The following is a 25317-nucleotide window of genomic DNA, read 5'->3' on the forward strand; positions in this document are numbered from 1 at the left end:
TCTCCTCCTTTTGGTGTATTGATTTTACTCTAGTCAGGTTAACATGTGATGATTCATTCACACCTTACTTAATCCTGATTCTGACAAACTAAGCTGATTTAAGTACTGAAAAAGTGTTAATTAATAAATTTGTAGGTATATAACTGCCCTACCTTTAATTAAGAATCAAAATTATACAAATTAATTACCAAACAAATCCCTTGAAGGCACCCTTCTACCTGTTTATGAGTATAAGAGCGGCGCTCACCGTACACACCGGCGACCGGCAGAAAACTCCTTGTGCGGCGTAGAGCGGTGTCAGCAGTAACCAACGGTCCCGGTGCAGCGGAGCACGGTGTCAGCAGTAACCAACAGTCCCGGCGCAGCAGATCGCGGTGTCAGCAGTAACCAATGGTCCCGGCGCGGCGGAGCACGGTGTCAGCAGTAACCAACGGTCCCGGTGCAGCGGAGCACGATGTCAGCAGTAACCAACGGTCCCGGTGTGTCAGAGCGCGGTGTCAGCAGTAACCAACGGTCCTGGCGCAGCGAAGCACGATGTCAGCAGTAACCAATGGTCCCGGTGCAGCGGAGCACGATGTCAGCAGTAACCAACGGTCCCGGCACGGCAGAGTGCGGTGTCAGCAGTAACCAACGGTCCCGGCGCGGCAGAGCGCGGTGTCAGCAGTAACCAACGGTCCCGACAAAGCAGTAGAGTCCGTCAGCAGTTTCAACTAAATGAGCCTTCCCGGAAGGAACTGCCACTGAAGGATGGTATGCAGACCTCGAAGAGGCCTCATGTGGGACAGCAAAAGCCAGTGCCATATTGGAATGGGACGCATATCTCAAAAAGCAATCATACAGGTATAAGAAGGAAAACGAGGATTCAAACATGTTGGGAAGGAGAAATGGCAAATGATCCACATATATACCTTTCACAAGGGAGACAAAAATATGTGAGAGGAATTTGAAAAAAAATAACACAGAAGACACGTCGCTGTATCCAGTGACATGCAGAAATAATGTTGAAGCATGTATTATTCATATGACACCTAGTGGGCAGATTTATATGCCCCTTGCGCCACCGGTTTGTTACTCTTTGTGTCGTACTTGTTGCGCATTTTACTGTTCATATTTATAAGGACAGGAATAGCCACCCTGCGTGACTTTTTGTGTCCTTGTAAATACGGCCCCTTTACACGCAGCACTTTGTGTGAAAGGGGCATTCCATGGGTGTTGCTGTGGGTGTTCCCACGCAACACCCATGGAACCAGACACATTTCCATATTTACAAGGAATCGTAAATCTGGAAATGCATGTGAATGCTACGCCTCCCTAGGGGAGACGTAGGGAGGCGCACCTAGGAGAAATGTATTCATTTCTCCTCGCTTTCTTTTGCTCTTTCTATGTGTGCTGCAGAATGCAGCACGCATAGCAAGAGGAAATCACCTCTAATGATTGTTTATGTACAGGAAGGGTTCCATTCCTGCACATAAACAATCATTGAAACAATGCAGTTTTTCAACTTTTATGTGTGCTAATGCAGCACACATAGAAGTTGCAAAACGGCATTTCAGATTGTTTTTGTGCAGGAAGGGAACCCTTCCTTAACAAAAACAATCTCCCCACGACGCAGGCATCCTTGCACCGTGGTGCAAAGGTGCCTACACCGGCGCATGGTAGCAGTTTGTGTGCCAGTGCAGGGGAAGCCCAGAGATGCGACATATTGTTGTAAATATGTTGCATCCCTGTGCTTTGAAAGTGACTTAGTGGGGCGTAGCCAAATGGCTTGCTGTTGGACTTGGCCCTTTTGGCAGGTCCATCCCTAAACTTTTTGCATTCTCCTAGCCTTTTTCTGTGACCTGGTGTTGGTGGTTTTAGGCCTCTGGGCACATTAGCACTGTGGTCCAGTGTAAAGTGCGGGCGCTCTCTGTGTACATTTGCTAAGGTTGGCCGGCCCTCCCATAGGAATGCATTAGGGAATCCCTGATCAGTGTGTCAGTGGTAATTCCTGATCTGGGAGGAGCAGCGTGTTCAAGTTTAGTATATTTGGAATTGTAATAAATAATGCTGCTCAATGGTGTGCGCAGATTTATTGTGGTTATTTTAGAAATGCCACTTTTTAGAAGTTGGCATTTCTATGTGCTATGTGTCTGCCTTCCTGATGTGAATTGCATGTCTGGCTTTTGAGTGACAGGGGCTGGGAGGTGTGTGTGGCTCCAGGAGGGGCAGGGTGAGTCAGCACTAGGCTGAATGGACCATCTGTGCTGGGAGTAGTGGGAGGAGTAATTCCCTGACTCTGAATAGGACTGTGCCCAGCCTGTACAATGCTGGCTCCGCCCCCTGTGGTGTGTCTGATCACCTAGCCCCCACCTGACAAACGGGAAGAGGAGTTTGGAAAACAAAGTGCTCCAATTCTCCCCTGAACCAGTTGCATCTGGTTCCCCATGCCCTGTACTGCAGACAAAGAGATGGTGTAATATAAATATAGGGGCTGTGACCCCATGGTCTGCTCGGTGCTTTGGTGCTGTTCCTGACTTGGAGGCATGCTGTTGCTGGGGCCCAGGAGGAACCACCATGGGGCTTGCTTCCCTGCTGGAGGGCCCTGTGTGCTGGCCTCCCTATGCCCAGCTATGCCCCATGGACCTGGAAAAACTTGTTGCTTGGACCCATTTGTTTTTCTTTTGGTAGTCCAGGACCTTCAGGACTTTGTGCAGCATCTTGAGATTATTTATGATTTTCCCCCAAGAAAAGGAGCGTGGGCTGCGCAGCGCTGAGCTGCAGCCCTTTGAGAGGGAATCCCTAGGGATTCCCCATTGATGCCGATTGTGGGTGCCAACCCCGCTTTGGCTTTTATGTTATTGCGGGTGTCCACCCCGCTTAGTTGATATTCAAATTGCGGGTACCCACCCCGCATATGCTTTTATTTCCAATTGTGGGTGCCCACCCTGCTTATGCTGTTATTTCAAAAATGGGTGCCCACTCCACACTGAGAGTTTGCCGCCGGCCCGACCAGGAAGCCAGGCGGCCGTGCCTGACTCTGGGCAGGGCCATGAGAGGAAGTGGCTGCCATTCGCAGCGCGACTGGACTAGAAGAGGCAGCGCCTGTGGTAGAGTAAGGCGAGCCAGGGCTCCCGTGAACAGGGAGGAGCCCCGCCTGTTGACCAGGAGAAGTGCTGAGGCAGGCCAACTGGGCTCCCATGATGAAGGGAGGGCCCCACGTCCACGGAAGAGCCAGGAGAAGTTCCTGCAGCAGCCTGTGGTTATTGAGGCGGAGGGGGCCCGAGGCACATTGTCGGTGCCTGCCCCCACCGCACGGGAGAAAATGCCGCCTGAGACCGGGAGAAGTGGTGCCGGTTCCGCAGTGAGGAAGAGCCCGGTGAGTGAGGGCTGATCTCTGGCAGGAAGCCGCAATGATGGTACAAAGTCCCCGTGGGGGTTTGGGGGCATTTCTTGGCACCCGGTTGGTGCCGTTCAGGGCACAGTGTACAGTGCCTCTTTCCTGAGCGGACCCGCCGTTGCGGGCCACTCCAATGATGGGCACCGTAGTTCCAGGGCCCCAGTGGGGGTCCTGAGTGCCAGTTGTGCCCGTGCCTTCCTCCTTTTTGGTTGGTCTTTTTACAGCTGCCCTGCCTGGCAAAGGGCAGCTGCAATGATGGGGGCAGTTTGGTCAGAGAGCCCCAGTGGAGGCCCGAGGGCACGGTCATGCCAGGGCCCAGTTACTTTATTCCCAGCTGCGCCGCACCAGCGTGGGCAGTTGCAACATTTTGGCATAATTGTTTTACTGAGTCCCAGTCGGGCTCTCAGGGCACAGTCGGTGCCAGGACCTAATTTTCTTCTTCACAGCTGCATGGTAATTGGCGTCAGCTGCAACGTTTAGGTCTGCGCAATGGCGCACTTGTGAATTCGACTGCATTGGCAGCCACCCTGACATTTGGGACATAGGGCATTTGAGCCCTCTGAGAATGCCAGTTGGCCAGGGGGACTGTGTGAGGTTTGTAGGGCGCCAGGCCTTAATGTGATTTATGTGGTGCGCAGGAAATGTGATTCATGTACTGAGATTTATGCACCCTGATTTATGCCTCTAATGTGGTTTAAGACTATGAGGTTATTTTCATACTGTGTTATGTTTGTGAGGTTATTCTCTATTGTGATTTATACCTAATGTGAGTTATGCTTAGGAGGTTATGGTCTAATGTGTTTAGGCTTATGAGGTTGGCGCATAGTGTATTTCATGCCTAATGTGATACTGTGCATAATATGGTTTGCGTTACAGGATGATGCTGAGTACAGTGTTTGCCAGTAATTACTGGTTGTGTTCTACCCTTATTATATGTTCTACATTTACTAAGTTCACTTTGTGATGGTTCTGACAGTGGTCCAAGGGGCCCTGTCATGTATATATAATTCCCTGTAAATATTGCCTAGTGCCAGTTAACACAGTGTATATTGTGTGATTGCTATTCTAATGTGTTTTATGATAATCCAAATGCTTTTCTTGATATAACCTTGTGTGGAGTTCCTTTTGTGGTGTGCCTAGAATGTTGTTGCTGTGTGTGCGTGCGCAAACGCTTTACACATTGCCTCTGGGATAAGCCTGACTGCTCGTGCCAAGCTACCAAGAGGGTGAGAAGGGGTTATCTTCAGCGTTTAACTCCCTCGCCCTGACTAGAGTGGTGGTTTCTGCCTGGCTTTGGCTCAAGCCCTAGCCAACCAGAAATCCCATTTCTAACACTCGCGTTCAGCACTGAGCCACTTTCTTATAATTCTACCCCCCTAGTGTCTGGACCCGTATATTCACAAAAATTAATACAAATGGCCCAGAAAGAGTGATGGAAAGAAGCCAGGGAAGATCGGGCCCTACTATAAGTGAAGGTGTCAAAAGGGCATGGGACCCTTGAAGGCTACATGCATGTCTCACCGCCCCACTGGGCACATGCTGGAAATAAGTAGACCAGCTAGAGAAAAGAGAGTAAGATACACGGGGATAGAAACATGGACCAGAGTAGACTAAGGAATTGGTGCGGTGACTAGAGGACACAGGGGCATATTACAGCCCAGAGCCCACTAACGCCTTTCTAAGAGAGGGATATACTATAGCCCATCATTTTCTATCGACAGGGGCATCTCACAGTGCAATAAGAGTCAACTTCCTGGTCTCTTTGGTTATTTACACGGCTGAACTTGCCCAGAACTTTTTATTAACGAATTATTCTACTGTATGGCCATCCACATGCTTTTCTTGGGACCGGTCCGCTACGGTTGAAGATCCTATACAGGCATCCCACGTTGATATTAGCACTTACAAGGACTTTCCAATTTCGCCCCACAACACGGCAACGACTATTTACCTATTTGAGTCTCCAATACTCATAATTACTTTGAGGATCCACATCTTCACTTTGTTATGCCTTGAAAAAGTTACTGTTGTAATGAAACACGTGTCGCTGCTATGTTTCTTCATCACCGGGGTGTGTTGTTTCTCCATTAACAAGAAATGGGCCATCGCTGTCAAACTATATAACATCTGATTGTCTAATGTTAATAACGAATGCATGTATACACAATGCCATGTTAGAAAAATTGCATTAAGGGAAATACTGCGTAATAACCAAACAACGTACAAACTACTAAATTTAAGAAAATCCCAGTACAACATAACAAACTGATGTCTCCTGTGATTTGAACTACCTTAAATGCATACAGAATTTGTGCTTCATTAGGAATTAAGAATGAGAGGATAAATATTGGGAGTGCCGGGTACAATGGTTATATTACGTTTAGCACGAGGATCTGGCTACATAATCGTGCACTTACACCCAAGGTAATGGGGTGTTCTGTTACCTCGAGTGGCACCAAGACTTATGTGTCATAGAACTTCAACTAATTCTATGTTACCCAGGTCAAATTTTCTTTGGACTGATGTGCGACTCCTTGTGCCACTACTACCCCCTGCTCATATCAAAATACTATAGACCTTCCTGTTCAAAGGTCTGACAGTCCACAGAATCATAGAGTCAGACATGAGGGCTATAGTGCTTGATTTGTAAAATAATAAGTGACAGGGCCCTGATCAGGTGGCCACTACAGCTTGCCCCACCCATCATAACTTTCATCGCTGCCAAAACAACTACTAACCATCTCTCTCACCTGCAAGTGCAACAGTTCAGATTATTCCAGATCCCCAAACCTAAAGGAATGGCTTGGGAGGCAGGTATTAGTATTTTTTAATGTATATTGTATTCATAAACAACCACTGTTCTGCTAATCTCTAAATTAGACGAGCAGCGCCACCATGTGGCAGAGTGTCATAAGTGTGGTGATTACAATTAAATGCCGTGTGCTGAGCACCGGAAAACAATTAAGTGCCGGTGTCCAGCACCGGAAACCACTGGCTCAAATTAAGAACTGGATGGCTAATTACCCTGCTCCAGACAGAACCAGGAGGGGTTTAACAACCCCAACAGCACATAGAAGTAGGGAGTGTTCCTCAGGTACAGCTTGCACCAGAATGATTGCAGCCTCAAAGGCCTTGAAGAAGGGGCATAAGTGAGTGGCCAAGCTAAAGGTCCCAAAATTATTGCAACCACAATTAAAGACTTCCAAAGTTATGCCAGGAATAGGGAAGGGAGAATAAAGCAGGAGCAAGGTGTAATAAATGCCCGAGCGTTGCGGAGAATGACCACTTTTAACTGTTGTTATAGTCCAGAGTCAGCGACTGCAGCCACTCTCAACCACCACCGATCAACGAGAGAAGAGTGGGCGAAAATTGAGAACTTGGACTGCTTCCGGCATCCAATTTAGTTACATGCACGCAGGCCTCGAGCCCAAGGCAGAACACCATTCCGAGCTGGCCGTTCAAAGCAATCTAGTGGTAGACGTCAAAGTTTATGATGCAATGGGTGGTACCAATATAGGCACTTCACAAAGCAAATCCTCAATAAAGTGCTTCATGAATAAATGCATTAGTTAGCAAACAACACCACCAGAGTGAGAGGTACAAAATTGAGAGACAATTATCTTGACTGCCGAGCAGCAAAGAAAGGGGCAGCAAGATGTTATTTCTCGGTTTTGAGGATGTGGAGAGGCTATGATTGGTGGACTGGGGAGGAGGTGTTGAAAGAGGGGGTGTTTTGATACTCATGGGATTTGTAGTTTAGTTTCAATTCTATTAAGGACTCTGAGGCCAGGAGTATGCATATCTTTCTTCACTTTATTAAAATAGGAGTAATTTATAGTTAATACGTTTGTATAAGCAAAAACAAACAGAACTACACTTCCCACCAATCTCGGGGAAGCAGTAACGATTAGCAACAGTACTCTAGTAATAGCACAGGTCCTTGTATATATTCACATGAGGTCCCATTCCTTTTCCTCTTTTTCAGGAGAGGAAATTAACCTTTTGTGTCTTTCATTGTTCATTCTTCAGTTCATTACCTAAGGATTTCCATGCAAAATCTTGTTTTACCATAAACATTACACTATTAAAGATGCATGATATCCCAAGTTCACGAGGTAGACGCGGACACTTGTAAAAGATGAGTCCGGACTCTTTAATGAAGATGAACGCACGTCTCTTCCAACAGGGGCTCAGAGACAACTGCCGCACATGGAGTTTTCTAACTGACATCATAGGATTCCATGACAGAATAGCACTCTAAACCCTACATCATCACACTTCATGGAAATTGTATGAAACAAACCTACATAATAAAGTAATCCGTTAAATTGAAGCATCGTTTTCCAATGAAACATCAACATAGAACGTCTAGGAACTCTCTACTTACTATCAACCTAATTGGGCCAGGTCGGGTAGAGGATCTTTATTTATGAGATCTCTGGGTGGGATAATCCTTGTCACTAAGTACTTAATAAAATCAAAACTTTCCTTCTCCATAGTTAGGACATTTTACATTCTATGTCAGAACTGGAGGCCAGCATTATGCATGTTTAAAGCTTACTTACCACCAATTCTGATGCCCCGGAAATGAGTTTAACATAGAATGTCATAAAGGTCTATTTTGATGACCAATCTGCAGCTTTCAGAATGTCCTCCACTCTACCATCTACATCAATTGCCTTAGAAGCCATAGCCTCTCTGGTGGAGTGGGCTCTGAACCTTTTGACGTCTATTCCTGCTTATGCCATGATCCGTTTTACCCACCTGGTGATTGAAGGCGGGGGATACCGCCTTGAAAGTTTTCCTCACTGAAATGAGGAGTTGGCATTCCCATGCAGACCTTACCTCTCTTCTCATGTCCCTCGTAATCCTTGATACATCTAACCACACATAATTTTGGAGAAGTATTGAAGGTTGGATGAGATACCAACCTGGTATTTGTTTTTGTCCTCCTAGACACAGTAAATATTATACCCTCCACTGTGAAGACCTGTCCAAATATAGCCAGCTTTCGGACATCAGAAACTCTCTTACATGATATCAAGTACAGTAGCATCGCTAATTTTGCTGATAATTCCTTTTGCCTGAGATACTCATTATCCTGCCAGCGCAAAAGGAGTCGTAGAACTAGATTAACATCACAAAGTATGGAATATCTGGGTTCTGGGGGTTTTGTCAGGGGTATCCCTGTCATTAGTTTGTTTATCCAAGGGTGTTTGCCTGCTGGCACGTCATTAATGAGAAAATGGCTCACTGAGATATACAACCTGAAGGAATTTCCTGTGCAAGAGCCCAAGCCTGAGTGGGCTAAATCTGCCAGAACGTTCAAGATATATTTAACTTTGGCCCCCATGGGATCCAGGTGTCTCTCTACACACCAACAAGCCCATCATCTCCATGTTGAGCGGTATCGCTAAATAGTGCCAGAGCCCATACGCAAAAAGTTTGCATCTAGACCTAACAATCTTGCTGAAATGTTAGTGTTGATAATAGCTCTATCAGGAGATCCAACAATAATTCTTTCTGAGCTGGAAACCAGGCCTGCGATCTCTACATTGGTGTCACTAGAACAAAAGATGTCTTCTGAGGTCTGACATGACCCGCTACTCTGGGTATCATAATGAAAAGAAGAAAGGCATACAGCTGTCTGTTCAATCATTCCTGTAGGAATACATCAACCGCTTAGGCTCCTGGGACCAGTCTCCAACTGACATAGACCTTAAGTAGATTTTTCAGCCTAGAGGCGAAAAGATCCAAGTTGAAAGGTCCCTATCTGGCCATCTGGGCTATGAATACCTTACGATCCAACCTCCAATCGCTGTTGTCTGTGATATATCTAGAATTCTAGTTAGCTATCCTGTTCTGGGCTACTGGGAGTAATTTTGCTGTTACTGAAATCTGTCTCTGTAGGCAATAGTGCCAAATGTCTTTTGCCAGATCCGACAGGCTTATGTATCTCACCGCTGACACATTGTCCATCTTCAGGAGTCTGCAGCAAGATACCGTGTCCCTGGTGAGGGACATGATGGCAAAAGAGCCTTCTAGAAGTTCCAGGCAGTTGATATGAAGCGAAAAGTGCTCTTCCGACCATCTGCCTCCCATTGAGATGTTGCCGCACCTGGAGCCCCAGCTCCAATGGCTGGTGTCCCATTCTGTGATCAAGTCTCGTGAGGTTCAGAAGATCGCCCAGCCATTCCAGGCAACCATGTGGTCTAGCCACCATTTGATCTCCGAATTGATCAATTCCGAATAGATCATTTTCTACTGTGAGGGGATGCCTTCAGCCTCTGCGAAGCTCTGTAAAGGAGCGTGTCCAGAAACCTGGCCTGTATCAATCATGAAAACAGTACCACTATCCTGTCTCATGAACTGCCACAGTTTTTTCTTTATTTTCGTTATGTTCATGCCCCGGAGACTTAGAGTGGCCTGGGTGGAATCTTTCACGAAGCTTAGATAGGACATTCACTGTTTCAGAATCAGGTCAGATTTCCTATCACTGATTACAAATCCCAGGTCTTGAAGAAGAGCAGTAATCGTGTTTGCATTGGATTATAGTTGATGGCTGCATTGATCTATCAAGAGAATATCGTCCAGCTTTGTGATTAGTCTGATGTCTCGCATTCGAAGTACCTCCACCGCGGTTGTAAGAGTTTGGTGAAACACCATGGGGCTGAGGATAATCCAAAATGGGAGTGCTATAAACTCTTTGATCTGGCCCCTCCAGGAGAATTGGAGGAATCTCCTGTAGGGGGCATAAATAGGGAAGGTTAGGTAAGCGTCCTTTAGATCCACTCTAACCATTCAATCTCCTGCCAAGAAGATGTCTCTTAAGAGGTGGTTCTTAGCCATTTTGAAATGCGATACGCCAGCCATTCGTTGAACTCCTTAAAGTTTATGATGGGTCTGAAACCCTAGTCTTTCTTCTCCATCAAGAATAGATTGCTCATTACACCCCTTGGGTGGAGTACCAACCTGTCAATCACTCAGTGGCGGCTCCCCCATTGGGGTGTGGAGGCGTCGCCCCACTGCTTTCTCTCAGAAGCAGAAACATACAATGGTAAAACTACCATTTTATGTTTCTGCTTCTCGCACTGCGAGAAAGCAGAAGTGCCTGTGCCTGGTTGTAGGAGGGCGAGTGGGCGGTCCCACTTGAGGGCAGCGGGGGAGTGACTTCCCCACTGTTGTGGAACCTGACTGCTTTGGTCGGCCTGGGGCTGACCAAAGCAGTCATGCGCACTCTCCCTTTTCTCTATGTAGGCTGCATGCAGCCTACATAGAGAAAAGGACCTCCGATTAGGCTCCCGGCAGGGGCGCTGTGCGTCTGCACCGCACCAATCACAATGCTGCCATTGCAGCGTTGTGATTGGCGGAGGGGAGGGAGACTGCCTGTGGGTGGCTTTCCTCCTGATTAGAGCTGCTGCAGGCAAACGCACGGGATGGCGGGAGTCGGGAGTCGGGACCCGGCCGTAGGACAGTGAGTTTTATATTTTATTTTAATTTATTAAGTTTGCATCTGTGCTGACTTCACAGCTATGCACAAAGGAACTTTTCGTACCCCACGTCATTGCTGGTTATCATGCGAGTGAGGCGGTTAGAGCGTGAGTACCTAAGGCACGCGTAAAACGCCATTAAAAACAGATGCACTACTTTTGAATGGGCCTTGGGTGGGCCAGGGGGCTCCCCTACCCCCTTGTAGAACCTGGATTCAGGATAGCCTGCCTGATGAGGGCTGTGAGCCCGAAATCGGTCCCAGGATGCTTGTTTCCGGTCCAGGGAAGACATGGCTTGGCAGTTCGGGCTGGACTGTTCCCATGAGGCACAGGGTGAGACTGATTTGCATATGGCCATGTCTGAACTGGGGTGGGGGAGTGCGCTAAAGAATGATGATGGATTAAACCCAGATCAGTTGACTGGGGATGAGTGTTTGCAATGTTCAACACTCCGTCCATCATCCCCTTTGGTTTTCCCCTATAGAACCTGCCTTGCGGGATAAAGCGGACGTAGGGTAAACTTCCAGTCTCGGGGGGTCGTGAGCAGCACGTGTTGTCAGTAAGGCCCACGCAGCAAATCAATTGTTTCAGTGCCGTTATGCACCTCCCACGCATGCCTGGGTGTGTGGCTAATTCACACTGCGCAGCTGGAATTGCTTCTTTTCAGCTCCCCTTCTGACAGTAGGGGGTCGAATTGGTTTTTCTCATGCACAATTTTCACAGAATGTGTCGTTAGCCTTGGGCTGATCCACAAACGATCCTCCCGACCTCCTTCAGCAGTCCACGTTACAGCTTCCTCACAGCTCAAAACCTCAGAGAATCCACATACTCAAGGCCCAGTTTAATAATGTTTGCTGTCCCCAATGAAATACAACCCCGTTACCCCTCCCCCATCCCCCGCGATGACCCCATTTCCACCCCCCACCCATCATGCCGGCCATGACTGGTTAAAGGTGATGGCAAGCCATGTTTTCCGCTTTCAAATGTCGTCTCCGTTTTAAAGGAAATCTTTCTTTGTTCAAATGATGCGTGTGCTTTTCTTCAGCGGTGACATCGTTACCTCGGTCAAGAAAGATGCCAATGTAGGTGTTCTGCTTCTGAGGGGTTGTAAATGCTGAACGAGGGTTGGTCAATCAGGAAGCAGTTTTTAAAATTCTAGACTTTATTTAGTTTGTTGACTTGATAAGACATTTATTTCACCTAAGCCACAAATCAAGGGTGTTTAAATAATAAGGCCTTCCTCAACCTGTTACCTGTAGGTCAGTCAGAAACCTCAGTGCAGATGACCGTGCCATGGGCAAAGCTGTTATACATCTGTGGGGAGGTGTGGGTGCCTAATCTTTATACATCTGTGGGGTTGGAGAAGAAGGAGTGGGTGCCTAGTCTTTGTACATCTGTGGGGTTGGAGAGGGAGGTGTGGGTGCCTAATCTTTGTACATCTGTGGGATTGAAGAGGGAGGAGTGGGTGCCTAATCTTTATACATCTGTGGGGTTGGAGAAGAAGGAGTGGGTGCCTAATCTTTATACATCTGTTGGAGAAGAAGGAGTGGGTGCCTAATCTTTGTACATCTGTGGGGTTGGAGAGGGAGGGGTGGGTGCCTAATCTTTGTACATCTGTGGGATTGAAGAGGGAGGAGTGGGTGCCTAATCTTTATACATCTGTGGGGTTGGAGAAGAAGGAGTGGGTGCCTAATCTTTGTACATCTGTGGGGTTGGAGAAGAAGGAGTGGGTGCCTAATCTTTGTACATCTGTGGGGTTGAAGAGGGAGAAGTGGGTGCCTAATCTTTGTACATCTGTGGGGATTGGAGACGGAGGAGTGGGTGCCTAATCTGTGTACATCTGTGGGGTTGAAGAGGGAGGAATGGGTGCCTAATCTTTATACATCTGTGGGATTGGAGAGGGAGGAGTGGGTGCCTAATCTTTATACATCTGTGGGGTTGGAGACGGAGGAGTGGGTGCCTAATCTTTATACATCTGTGGGATTGGAGAGGGAGGAGTGGGTGCCTAATCTTTATACATCTGTGGGGATTGGAGACGGAGGAGTGGGTGCCTAATCTGTGTACATCTGTGGGGTTGAAGAGGGAGGAATGGGTGCCTAATCTTTATACATCTGTGGGATTGGAGAGGGAGGAGTGGGTGCCTAATCTTTATACATCTGTGGGGTTGGAGAAGAAGGAGTGGGTGCCTAGTCTTTGTACATCTGTGGGGTTGGAGAGGGAGGTGTGGGTGCCTAATCTTTGTACATCTGTGGGATTGAAGAGGGAGGAGTGGGTGCCTAATCTTTATACATCTGTGGGGTTGGAGAAGAAGGAGTGGGTGCCTAATCTTTATACATCTGTTGGAGAAGAAGGAGTGGGTGCCTAATCTTTGTACATCTGTGGGGTTGGAGAGGGAGGGGTGGGTGCCTAATCTTTGTACATCTGTGGGATTGAAGAGGGAGGAGTGGGTGCCTAATCTTTATACATCTGTGGGGTTGGAGAAGAAGGAGTGGGTGCCTAATCTTTATACATCTGTGGGGTTGGAGAAGAAGGAGTGGGTGCCTAATCTTTGTACATCTGTGGGGTTGAAGAGGGAGAAGTGGGTGCCTAATCTTTGTACATCTGTGGGGATTGGAGACGGAGGAGTGGGTGCCTAATCTGTGTACATCTGTGGGGTTGAAGAGGGAGGAATGGGTGCCTAATCTTTATACATCTGTGGGATTGGAGAGGGAGGAGTGGGTGCCTAATCTTTATACATCTGTGGGGTTGGAGACGGAGGAGTGGGTGCCTAATCTCTGTACATCTGTGGGGTTGAAAAGGGAGGAGTGGGTGCCTAATCTTTATACATCTGTGGGGTTGGAGTGGGAGGAGTGGGTGCCTAATCTTTGTACATTTGTGGGGTTGAAGAGGGAGGAGTGGGGGCCTAATCTTTGCACATCTGTGGGGAATTCCTATCAGTAGAGCTTTTGATAGTCCAGTCTCATCCGTACAGGAGATTGAATTAATATCTTAACATCTGCATCGGGGAAAGTTCTGATTATTCTACTTCTAATTGCTACTTCTAATCACTTTTTTCCAACTTGACTTCATGTGTTAGGTCACTTAAATGTATTATTATTTGAATTTCTCAAATTTGCTTGAAAATGCACCATTTGTTCACTCTTTTTTCAAGATTTTCTCAGGGGGATGAACCCCCCCGAACCCTGCGTAGGTTATTCTGGCTCGCTCGCTATGCTCGCTCACCACAGTGCAATAAAACAATTATTTTACGCCTCACCACTTTCAAATGTCACCAGCCGCCACTGATTATGGGGCATGAGTGTGATGTTTCCCGTTGTCTCACATTGTCTGATTCAGAGAAGAATTTAGCGAGGGTCACCCTACGTACATATTTATATAGATTCATTCTTGTTTGTACATGGTCACAGTGTTCTTTCAGGCAGAAGGTTAGGCCTTTGTGTAGGACACTAATGTCATATTTATTCAGACTATGTTTTGATAAATGAACTGACATTTGACCAGCTGACTACTTCTTCTGATGGTTGCATAGTGGATATCCCTTTATTTTTCCGGGGACTCTTTGCGTCTTTCTTCGCTTCTTGGGCCTGATTGCTGGCCTCTCCTTCCTCGAACACATCCTCTTCCTCCACACCTTAGTGAAGATTATCCCTTTAAACATAGGCCACATTGTGTGAAGAACAAAAATAGGCCTGAGAGTTAAGGCTCCTTTTACTGTGGAGAGAAAAGAGTGATCTCATTAGATATCCATGCCATGCACTAAGCTGAGGCAAGATGCAAATAGAAGCAAGCCATAGTAATCCATAACAGGGGCCTGGCACCCTGATAAAGATAAGTGACAACACATAATTGGTAGCCCTATTTAAAAGATTTAAGCATATCACAAAAAATATTATATTAGGAATAATAGTTTGAAACCCTCTATACTTGCACAATACATTGAAATAGAGATTATATGGTAGTACAATAAATTATGATTAATCGGGGAACAAGAGACAAAAATAATGACAGTAAATACTTTGAATTGTTTTAATTTTGTGGAATGTATAAACTACAACTCCCATAACACCTCCTAAAGGGTGTAAATGGGAGAAACTATAAATAGTATAAAGAGACAAGGGACTCACTTTACCATGAGCAAGACCTTTCTGGTTGAAACGCATTGGTTGTGGTGATGGTGATAATTGTACTTGGTGAATAAACCCCTGTTGGATATGCTACGTTTCTGGAGTGCAGCGTTTTTACACCTTTGCGGAAATATATTATTCAAGAGATGGTCCACACTTGACGCTGGCACCAGCTATGCAAAGAGCGCACTACTATGGGACTAATTTGTTGGTGAAAATATATACATATTCACTGAAAAAAACAAAGGGTACAGGGGCGTTATAGTTAGGCTCAGGTTTTACTAGTACTAAAATAGTGAAATTCAACAGTTACAGTTAGCTGAGCTAATGTTAACTCGTGCCCCCACAATGTATTGCTTATGACCTGACATATTAGAAAGCTCATGACATGGTCAGTGACATCAGTGATGACATCAGTGATGACACCTCAAATGACATCAGTGATTACATAATCCAGTGACTGTGAGTGTTTTTTTAAAGTTTATGAATGTTAAATATATATACCAAGGTGTATTGGTGAATCAGTGGGTGTATGAGTGATTGTATGGATGTTTCAGTAGGCATGTGACTGACTGTATAGGTGAGTGATTAGGTGTCTCGGTGAATGTATGGGTGAGTGACTGGTTGTGTGAATGTTTGTATCAGCCTGGCAGTTGGTGTCTAAGTGGCTGTATGGGTGTGTGAGTGGATATGTGAGTGGCTGTATGCATGATTAATTGGTTGTCTGAATGCATGTATGAGTGTCTGTGTGGGTGGATGAGGGTGTCTGTGACTGCCTGTATGGATGAGTGAGTGGGTGAGTCAGTGGCTGTATGAGTTAGGAAGTGTGTGTGTGAGGGGCTGTATGGATGAGTGTGTGTATGGCTGTGTGGGTGAGTAAGTAGATGTCAGTGGTATATGGGTGAGTAACTGGGTATGTGAAAGGCAGGATAGGTGAGTAATGGGGTATATAAGTGACTGTATGGGTGAGTGAGTAAACATTTTCCCTGGGGAAGTGTTGGTCCCAAGCGCTCGGGTTGCCACGAGGGCAACCCGTTTACAATGTCAACAAAGCCCCGGGTAGGAGGGGGTCCTTGGGGCTGCTGGGTGAGGGGCATGCAGCCCCACTGCATTACTGTTTTCTTTTGCTCTGGGGGATGGTGGTTCCTGGGTTTACGGGGGGGGGCAGGTGGGCACCCCACATTCAAATTAACATTTTGCCCTAGGGAGGTGGCAGTCCCCAAGACACTGGGTTGCCGCAAGGGCAACCCCAGCACTATTATTTAAATGAAGCCAAGGAGAGGTGGTGGTCTCCGGGGCATAATAAGCCCCAGGAGGGGAGGCTTGTGTGCCCCACCTCCTTTATTTGTACACTGCCCCCTGGAACTTGCCCAACCTTGGACCAATTAATAACAAAGGGTGGGGGGTTGTGCTTCATTTAAAAAAATTAAAAAATTCTGCCGGATCCGCAGATCTTGCCAGAACCTTTAAAAAAAGTTTTTGGGCTGGGGCGGGGTCCTAGTGAGACCCCCCAAGACCCCTACGGTGTCAGGGTGATTTTACCCTACCACCTTTTGTTTTAATCATTTTTTGTGGGAGTCGGTTCAACCGAGTCCCAAGATGGCTGCCAACACATCCTAGTTGAAATGTTGGCAACCAATCAAATTTCAGTAGGGTTTAAGTAGACTGTTAGGCTCCCAGATATCTATATTTTTTAAACTTGAATATTTCTGAAACTACTGAACGTATTTACACCAACTAGACCAACATCAAGCTTTCTGCTAAATTTGGTGTAATTCTGTTCAGCAGTTCGGGCTGTAGTCGCGTTTTTGGACATCCTTATTTTCTCGGTGCCCGTCTGACGGATCACCCGGAAACGTTCAACACAGCAGCCGAACCAAAAAACAAACTTTTTTTGAAAATTTCATGTAGATTTGTCAAGAAGCACCAAAGTTATTGACAAAACAAAAAATGCTTTTCCTATGGAAACTTTTATATTAACTATAACTACCTACTGGTGACTGCCAGTAGGTAATATATATAAATAGTGAGGGATTTTTAGGGTTCAGGGATGATGAGTGTATAGGAGTGGGGAGGAGCTTGGAGGGCTTTAACGGTTAGTGTATAGAGGTAGTAAGACATTTTTAGGACTCAGTGATGGGAATTCAACTATATTAAACATACATTATACATACAATATATATATATTCACACAAAAAACCAAGGTTAAAGTGACGTTATAGGATAAATTGACGTTATAGTTAGGAATTGTAATTATATCTTACTTTACATTAGAAAAACCCTACAAATTCCCTGAAAGAAACAAAGGTTAAAGGGCCATTATAGTTAGGGGAAAATGTCAGTTAAAACATACCGTTTTAAACAAGCAAAACCACTGAAATTCACCAGTTATAGTTATCTCAAATAACCATAACTTGTGTGCCCTAAAGTAACTATAACTTACACCCTCACCATTACATCACTCATGACATGTGGGATTACATCATTGATAAAACTACTGCAACACCTGAAAGTAAAGCACTGATGACAACAATGTACATAGTGGGAGTATGAGTTATAATTACTTTAAGGCCAGATATTTGATGACGATCTTTTGTCTTTGCTAATGTGTGTTTTGTCACTGTTGATGTGTGTTTGCCGCCTGTAAACTGAAGCAAAGTGAACCTTCTTTGTTGAATGTTCATGGTGTTATGCGTATTATCTTAATCAAAGGACGGTGAGATTTTATTTAACAGCACGCATGCACATGGTTGTTTAGCACCAACAGTTCTTGGTTTTATAATATCTTTTTACTTCAGAACTTACTGTCTCAGGATAAGGGCCTTCTCTTTATGTTATGGGGAAGAGAAACAACATAGTTGCTTGATGCTGCAGGTTCTGCCATGCCCTGAACTTCCTAACCCTACCTGAGTTCTGCATCAGACATTTTAAGGCAGGCAGGACAGTTTTGTTGTTTTCATTCTCTTGCAGACCTTCTCTGTCAGTCCACAGAGGAGCCACAGTTATGCCGAGTCGCTTGTACCAGTAATCCTTGTGACCCACATTCTGGGCAGTAAGCTTCCGGTCTCGATTCTAATTTATGGTCATGGTCAAATCATGTACAACAATAGCCTTCACACAGCGCAAACAGTCTATGTTTGGCCTCCCGTGCAATTAGTCTCTCGATTCTCACTGTGTCTCTTGGGTGTAAGGGCTTGGAATGGCATAGACACTAGCTTGCAGCAAGTGATGGCTCTGGTAATCATTAGCCAAATCCTTTCTTAGTTTAAACTGCAAGCAAGGTCTTTAGGTATCAAGGGACCGTGCCACGCCCTCCAGTTATCATAGGCTCACTGAAGTTTTCTAAGTGAGTGCCACCTCTGTACCAAACAGTCGGGTGAAATCAGGTAGATCTATAGCATCATTAAATGTATTAGTACATAGGGCCCTATCTTGAGTTTGGTGAACAGGACACTCACAGACGTGGCTGATGTCCCGCCCCCTGTATTACAAGTCCATTATAGTCTATAGCACTTGTCATACAGTGGAAACCAAATTTGACGGGTTAGCTAAACTCTAAATAAGGCCCTTCATTTTTTATGACCAATCCTTAGAAATTTTGTGTTCTAAATAAATTTAGAGATAAAAGCCCAAGCATGGTTTCATAAAAGGCGGATGGAAATTGCAATTGTAACATTGATAATAGACATAGTGGTTGTGGTACAATAACAATTTATCTTTTGAACTGTCCTCCACCAGTGTAGAAACAGGGAAGGTCACTTATTAATATTGTGTATATTTGGCAATACAATTGAGATTCATTGTGTATTTAATTGTATTGTGGAGATAATGTTTAAATATTTCAGTTGAGACGGATGCTGTATTATCGATGCCCTGTAACATGTTTGTAGTAAAATACATATTCAGATAAAACAATTATTTACTGAGTGTGAAGGCACAAACTGAAACTCTGGCACACAAAGCAATGAGTTCCAAGACGTTCTGAATCACAGTGATAAGATCAATAATGAGCACAAAAAAAATCACCAGTGTCTCATTCAATAACCCCCATCATCGTGTCTTAATTAACATAAGATTTATGAATGCCACAAAGGAAGAGTTCAGCGGCTAGTAAGGATGCAAGATGGCAAAATAGACAACACAACTTAGTACCTCTGAAGAAATTTAGCATCAGCGGAACAGCCATTCCTCTTGCTGTAGGAGTAATACAGAACATTAACAATAGTTGGAAAAGCTGTGTCAAACTGAAATAAATTGCTATAAATAAAAATGCATAATTAACATTTTTTGCAACCAGTGGCAAAATACTTATGGATGATGAAGAGGAACCAATCTAGACTTATAGGTGACAAATGGGTCTGGCACAGCGTTCCTCAAACTGTGGCTCGGGCTCCAGAGTCTGTGCCGATTCTTGGTGAGCTGCGAAAGTTCTTTTCAGTAGGTAAGTCATATTTAAAATGATTAGCCCAGGTTATGCACTAATGCTAAAGAGCAGTACAATGTCCCTTAGATAGTTTTTTAAAATAAACCTTTACAATTATTCCCAAGCAAAACTCTGGGTGAACCTTCCAGTATATATTGTAGCAGTTTTTATTTACTTCACAAATCCATTTCAACAGAGAATGTGATTACTATACATGATAGACAACCATACCACTTGTGTTTGACTTTCACACATAAATTGATCAATATATATGTGGCCCAACTACCAGAACTGCCAATTTTGGATCTGGGGAACCAGGTTTGAGTCCTGGTATTGGCTCAACACCCTTTGGGTCTGGGACTATTATTAAATCTACTGTGCTTATAATAAAACAATCTGACCTTCTATAATGTAATCTGGTGCTCGTGTAAAGTGATTCAATGCCCTTGGGCTGTGTTCACACGAGACAAAACTCTAAAATATACACATATATACTGAGTCCAAACTACATCACTAAGCCTCATTTTAACACAAAAATAGATACACGGTCGTACCCCATACTCTTCCGCCAAAGGGGTTTCTCATATTTTCTAAAATCATTTGTATCATTATCAAGATTTTTCAGAAGATTTGCTGTTTTAGTGAATGGATGCCACAGGCCAGCATTCCCCTTGTAAAGGTGTTCAAGCTTCAGACTCCAGTGCAGTTCACCATTTGCCACTTCTATGGGCACATCATTATCTTGGCCTCAGTCCGATATTGAAGGGCCTGGTCAAGGTCATGACGTTTACAAACAATCCATTAAAGCTTGGTGGGTCGTACACGTTTGTGGTATAAAGACGTTTGGGGAAGCTCTGGTGTTACTGGATGATAATCTATTCTCCAAATATAGAATTGATCATAAGGAAAAACTGGCTCAGACCACTTTTAAAAGTTTATGGGCCCAATGCACTAAAAGACAGGTCACAAAGTTGCAAACCAACATTTTGCAACCCGTTTCTGATTTTGCACGTAACGCTAACTTTTCTGTGTGGGAATTCACTGGGGCCCAAGGGAACAACTTAGTGAATCTGTAATCATCTCCATTGAGGTTTGTGCAACTGATCATAGGCTTGCAACTAAAAATGGCAGCCATAAACTATGATATATATCAGTTTGATAAAGAATGGATCGCAAAACCTATTTAGAGAGTCAGAAAAACAATTCCAACTCGCAAAATGGGCTTAGAATGTTGCACATAACACTGGTGTTTGCAAACTGTGTTACTTTGTGATTACTGGATTTGCACCCATCTTTCGTACACTGGGCCCCTATATGGTAAGAATGTTGTCAATATTGGATAATTAATGAAAAAGGTCTGAAATGACTTGCACGTTTATGGTCTTTATCCTGTTTAGCTAGGACAATAATTAGTGCTTCAACAAATGAACCCAAAATAGTATCAATCTATTAGCATTGAACAAACAGCTGACATAAACATGCAACAGCCTGTGAAGAAAGAACTTTATAAACTCATTTGGAATACCCTCAGGCCCACGAGTTGGCCTCTAGCCCAGAACACCAAGATGAAACTGTCTGTTGTCAGCACATTAGCACTTGGAGAAGTTTTGTTTTGGGAACATAAAAAACAATTTGTTTCTTATTTACTTGTTTTTTCTATGCCCACCATAACCATTTCATGTTCCCGCCACTATCTTGAACAACCATTATTAGTCTCTCTTTTCCAAGCTGGAACAGCTTACTGCCAAGCCGCTCAGTCAGCATGGGATTCATTTCGTCAAGCCTTCCTGCTGTCTGAATGTTTAATATGGGAATGCACAGTTTTTTTGTCAATTAGCTTGCTGAGTTTCAATAAATTCCTTATGTCCGGACTGTGAGTCGGCAAGACAAAACAAAATTGGGCAGACTTTATTAGTCTGAGCTATAACTTTCACTTTCACTCTGAGTAGTTTCTAAATTGCTCCAAGAGTTTGATGTACCTTCCACTGTATTCTTGCGTTCTCTTACAGGGGTTTGTCTTCTGGTCCAGTTTTCTTACACGTTGGTTTTACTGGGTTGTTTCTTCTTTTTCTCCTTGTATGGAGTTTGGTCTCTGTTATTGGTACTGCAAAACCTTCTGCATCTTTGGGTATTTTTACATCGGTGGGTATGATTATAGGCTTACTATTAATATAGGTACGTTCTGGGGTTTGAAAATTAACTAATGGGGTTACCTAAACTTCCTTGCATCCAAATAACAAAGCTAGACAACATAACAGGAACAGTGAGACTATTCATTTTGTAATGCACTGGTAATGATCACTTCACAATTTGTTATACTATTCTGTAATATTCACTGCATTTTTCTGACATTCAGACTGATAAGGTTTTTCATTAATATGGGATTTTGTATTCTCTGAGATGGGGTACATGACTGGAACATTAATGAGAGTCAGATCACTAATAGGGTTTGAGTCCAGTGTGGGTTTTGTCGCGGGTGAGTAGAATTTATCACTAAAGCTTTCTAGGCACTCAGAGCACTGATCAGGTTTATGTCCAGTGTAGGCTCTTTTGCAGTATGAGAGAGTAGCTTTTTCACAGAAGTATTTCCAGTGTTCAGGGCACTGATAAGTTACTTCCCTCGCATGGATTCTTTCATGTACAATCAGATTCTTTCTCTGACTGAAACGTTTGTGGCAATCAGAACAGTGGCAAGATTTATGCCCAATAAGGCTTCTCTCATGCACAGTGAGAATGGATTGATAACAGACGTTTTTCGGGCATTCAGAGCAGTGATAAGGTTTTTCCCCAGTGTGTTTTCTCTCATGTTGAGTGAGATTGCCTTTCTGACTGAAACTTTTCTGACATTCCAAGCACTTATAAGGTTTTTCATCAGTGTGAGTTCTTTTATGTCGAGTAAGGCTATCTTTAACACTGAAGCTTCTCTGACATTCAGAGCACTGGTATGGTTTTTCCCCAGTGTGAATTCTCTCGTGTCGAGTGAGATAGCCTTTAAGCCTGAAGCTTTTCTGGCATTCAGAGCACAGATAAGGTTTCTGCCCGGTGTGTTTTCTCTCATGTTCAGTGAGATGGCTTTTCTGGCTGAAGCTTTTCTGGCATTCAGAGCACTTATAAGGTTTTTCCCCAGTGTGGATTCTTTCATGGTGTATAAGACTGGTTTTCTGACTGAAGCCTTTGTGGCATTCAGAGCACCAATAGGGTTTCTTCCCACTGTGAGTTATTTCATGGTATGTGAGATACATTTTCTTACTGAAGCTTTTTGGGCATTCAGAGCACGGATAAGGTTTTCCCCCAGTGTGAGTTCTCTCATGTCGAGCAAGGCTACCTTTAACACTGAATCTCCTTTGGCATTCAGAGCACTGGTATGGTTTTTCTCCAGTGTGGGTTCTCTCATGTTCAATAAGACAGACTTTAAGCCGGAAGCTTTTCTGGCATTCAGAGCATTGATAAGGTTTCTTCCCAGTGTGAAGTCTCTCATGATTAGTCAGATTGAGTTTTTTAATGAAACTTTTTGGGCACTCAGTGCACTGATACGGTTTTTCCCCAGTATGGATTCTCTCATGCTGTTTGAGACTAGCTTTATGACTGAAGCTTTTGTGGCATTCAGAGCACCAATATGGTTTCATCCCAGTGTGGGTTCTCTCGTGTTCAGTGAGATGCACTTTTTTATTGAAGCTTTTTGGACATTCAGAGCATGGATAAGGTTTTTCCCCAGTATGGATCCTCTCATGGTGTATGAGATTGGGTTTCTGACTGAAGCTTTTCTGACATTCAGAGCACTTATAAGGCTTTTCCCCAGTGTGGATTCTCTCATGGTGAATGAGACTGTCTTTCCTACTGAAGCTTTTCTGGCATTCAGAGCACTTATAAGGTTTTTCCCCAGTATGTATTCTCTCATGGTGAATGAGACTGGCTTTCTGACTGAAACTTTTGTGGCACTCAGAGCACCAATAGGGTTTCTTCCCAGTGTGAGTTCTCTCATGGCATATGAGATATATTTTCTTAGTGAAGCTTTTTGGGCATTCAGAGCACGGATAAGGTTTTTCCCCGGTGTGGATCTTCTCATGGTGAATGAGGCTGGCTTTCTGACTGAAGCTCTTGTGGCATTCAGGGCACCAATAGGGTTTCTTACCAGTGTGGGTTCTCTCATGTTCAGTGAGACTGTACTTATGTCTGAAATGTTTCTTGTATTCAGAGCACTGGTAAGGTTTTCGACCCTCATGTGTTCTCGCATGTTGAGTGAGAGAATTCATGACAAAAACGTTTCTGGTAATCTGAGTACTGAAAAGGTTTCCCCCCAGTTTGTATTCTTGCATGTTTAGAAAGGTTTTTACAAATAAAGCTTTTTTGACATTCAGATGAGTTAAAGGATTCATCCAAACTTTATTCTTGTTAGTGAGATCAGATTTCTGTCGAAAGAGTTTCTGACATTTAAAGTGGTTGTAAACTTTTTCCTCAGTGTATATTATCTTGGTGAGATAATCTCGCCCTCATATTTTGAGTACTTTAAAGATTTCATTCTTGAGTTATTGTCTCCAGGTTTGCTTTTTTCTTGTGTACACAGAAGATTAAGTTTTTACCTGATTCCAAAGTCCGGACTTGTTAAGATCATTTTCAGAACTAGCCTCTCAAATATGCTTCACCTGTTATTCTTAACACTTGCATTGAGCCTATTACAAAAAAAATTCTCTCTGGACTTATAGTGCTGCGACCTCTTTAAGCAATTTAAGCTATTCCACTGAACTTTTCAAAATGTCTCTCAAGGAGCTACGGTCTCCATGTAATGTCTATATGAAGTCTGTCCGGCAGAGTTAGGCTCACTTTGTGACTAAAGCTTTACTAACATTTATTTTTTTGGCAGTTTATAAAACACTTACAAAGTTATTGTCTTGATTTAGTGTAGGCTACACACGTGCAATGGGAGGAAGATTATATTACGAATGTATCAGTAGCAGAACATTGCTTCATCTTAATGCCCAGGCTGTGGTCTCTAGAGCTGTGGCGAACACCTGAGCACTGATGGCGTCACTTTTCAACATTCAGCATGTTTGAAACAAACTTTTGTTAACTCCAGTGTTTTTGCTAAAAACTGGAAAGGACCTTTTATAATGACTTTCTTTTGCACTAGGTGTGTTCTTTACCACTTCAGCAGAGGAGTCTTCCGAAAAAGATTCTCATGGTATGGTTTGGTTTTTCTCCAGGGCTTTCGTTATGTAGACTGAATTTACAAAAGAGGTTATTTTCAGGTGCACTGTCTGGATAGCGATTTACTCATTTATATTTCCGAAGCTGTATAACCCTAATAACCCACGTTTGAAAGTGTTTGCGATAATTTTATTGAATTGTTCAACAATGTATAGTGAATGCTTAGAATTAGCTATATCAATTTCACTTTCAGTAGGGTCCTCTACTTCTGTTTCTTCCTCAGCTTCTTGGTACTGTTTACTTATTGGGGCTCTGAGAAATTGTCACCTCTTCAACATAAACATCTTCAGTGTGGCGATTTTTGATGCAGAATATTAATTTATGATTTTCCTTTTTTATCCATGCTTCAGTGACCTGCAGAAAGAAAATGGGAGTTTGTTACTGAATGTGAATGAGTAGAAATACACAGTATTTATGAGCTTATTCAATGCAAAATGGTAGCCTTTTGAGACATGAGGTGGGGAGTGAGACTCTGAGTTGAATTTCTGGTTTGGCTGTAAGGACCGTGCATCAAAGTGAAGATAAGGAGCTTAAGGATGCTCAAACACAAGTTTTACAAGAGATTACTTCTAAAGTTATGGGTTTTGTATGTGGAAACTACATCTACATATACACTGTCAAGAAATAACACAAGCTTCCAGAGTAAGTTCGTGTTCTCAACATATCATACAAACTGTTGGGCCTTTAATCGTATGACTT

At 44.0% G+C, this 25317-nt stretch overlaps 1 protein-coding gene across 1 annotated transcript in view; it reads right to left on the reverse strand.

Annotated features, from left to right (window-relative positions):
- The window catches only part of LOC146839120 (uncharacterized), a 120952-nt gene extending 97271 nt beyond the window's left edge, over positions 1-23681 (reverse strand). Inside the window, 1 exon segment of the mRNA XM_085603129.1 lies at positions 21908-23681. Within this exon segment, the coding sequence (XP_085459255.1) occupies positions 21908-23666 (1759 nt within the window). The 5' untranslated portion in view covers positions 23667-23681.
- Between the last annotated feature and the right edge of the window lie 1636 nt (positions 23682-25317).

Source organism: Triturus cristatus, chromosome 4_2, assembly GCF_964204655.1.
Source record: "Triturus cristatus chromosome 4_2, aTriCri1.1, whole genome shotgun sequence".
Lineage (NCBI taxonomy): Eukaryota > Metazoa > Chordata > Amphibia > Caudata > Salamandridae > Triturus > Triturus cristatus.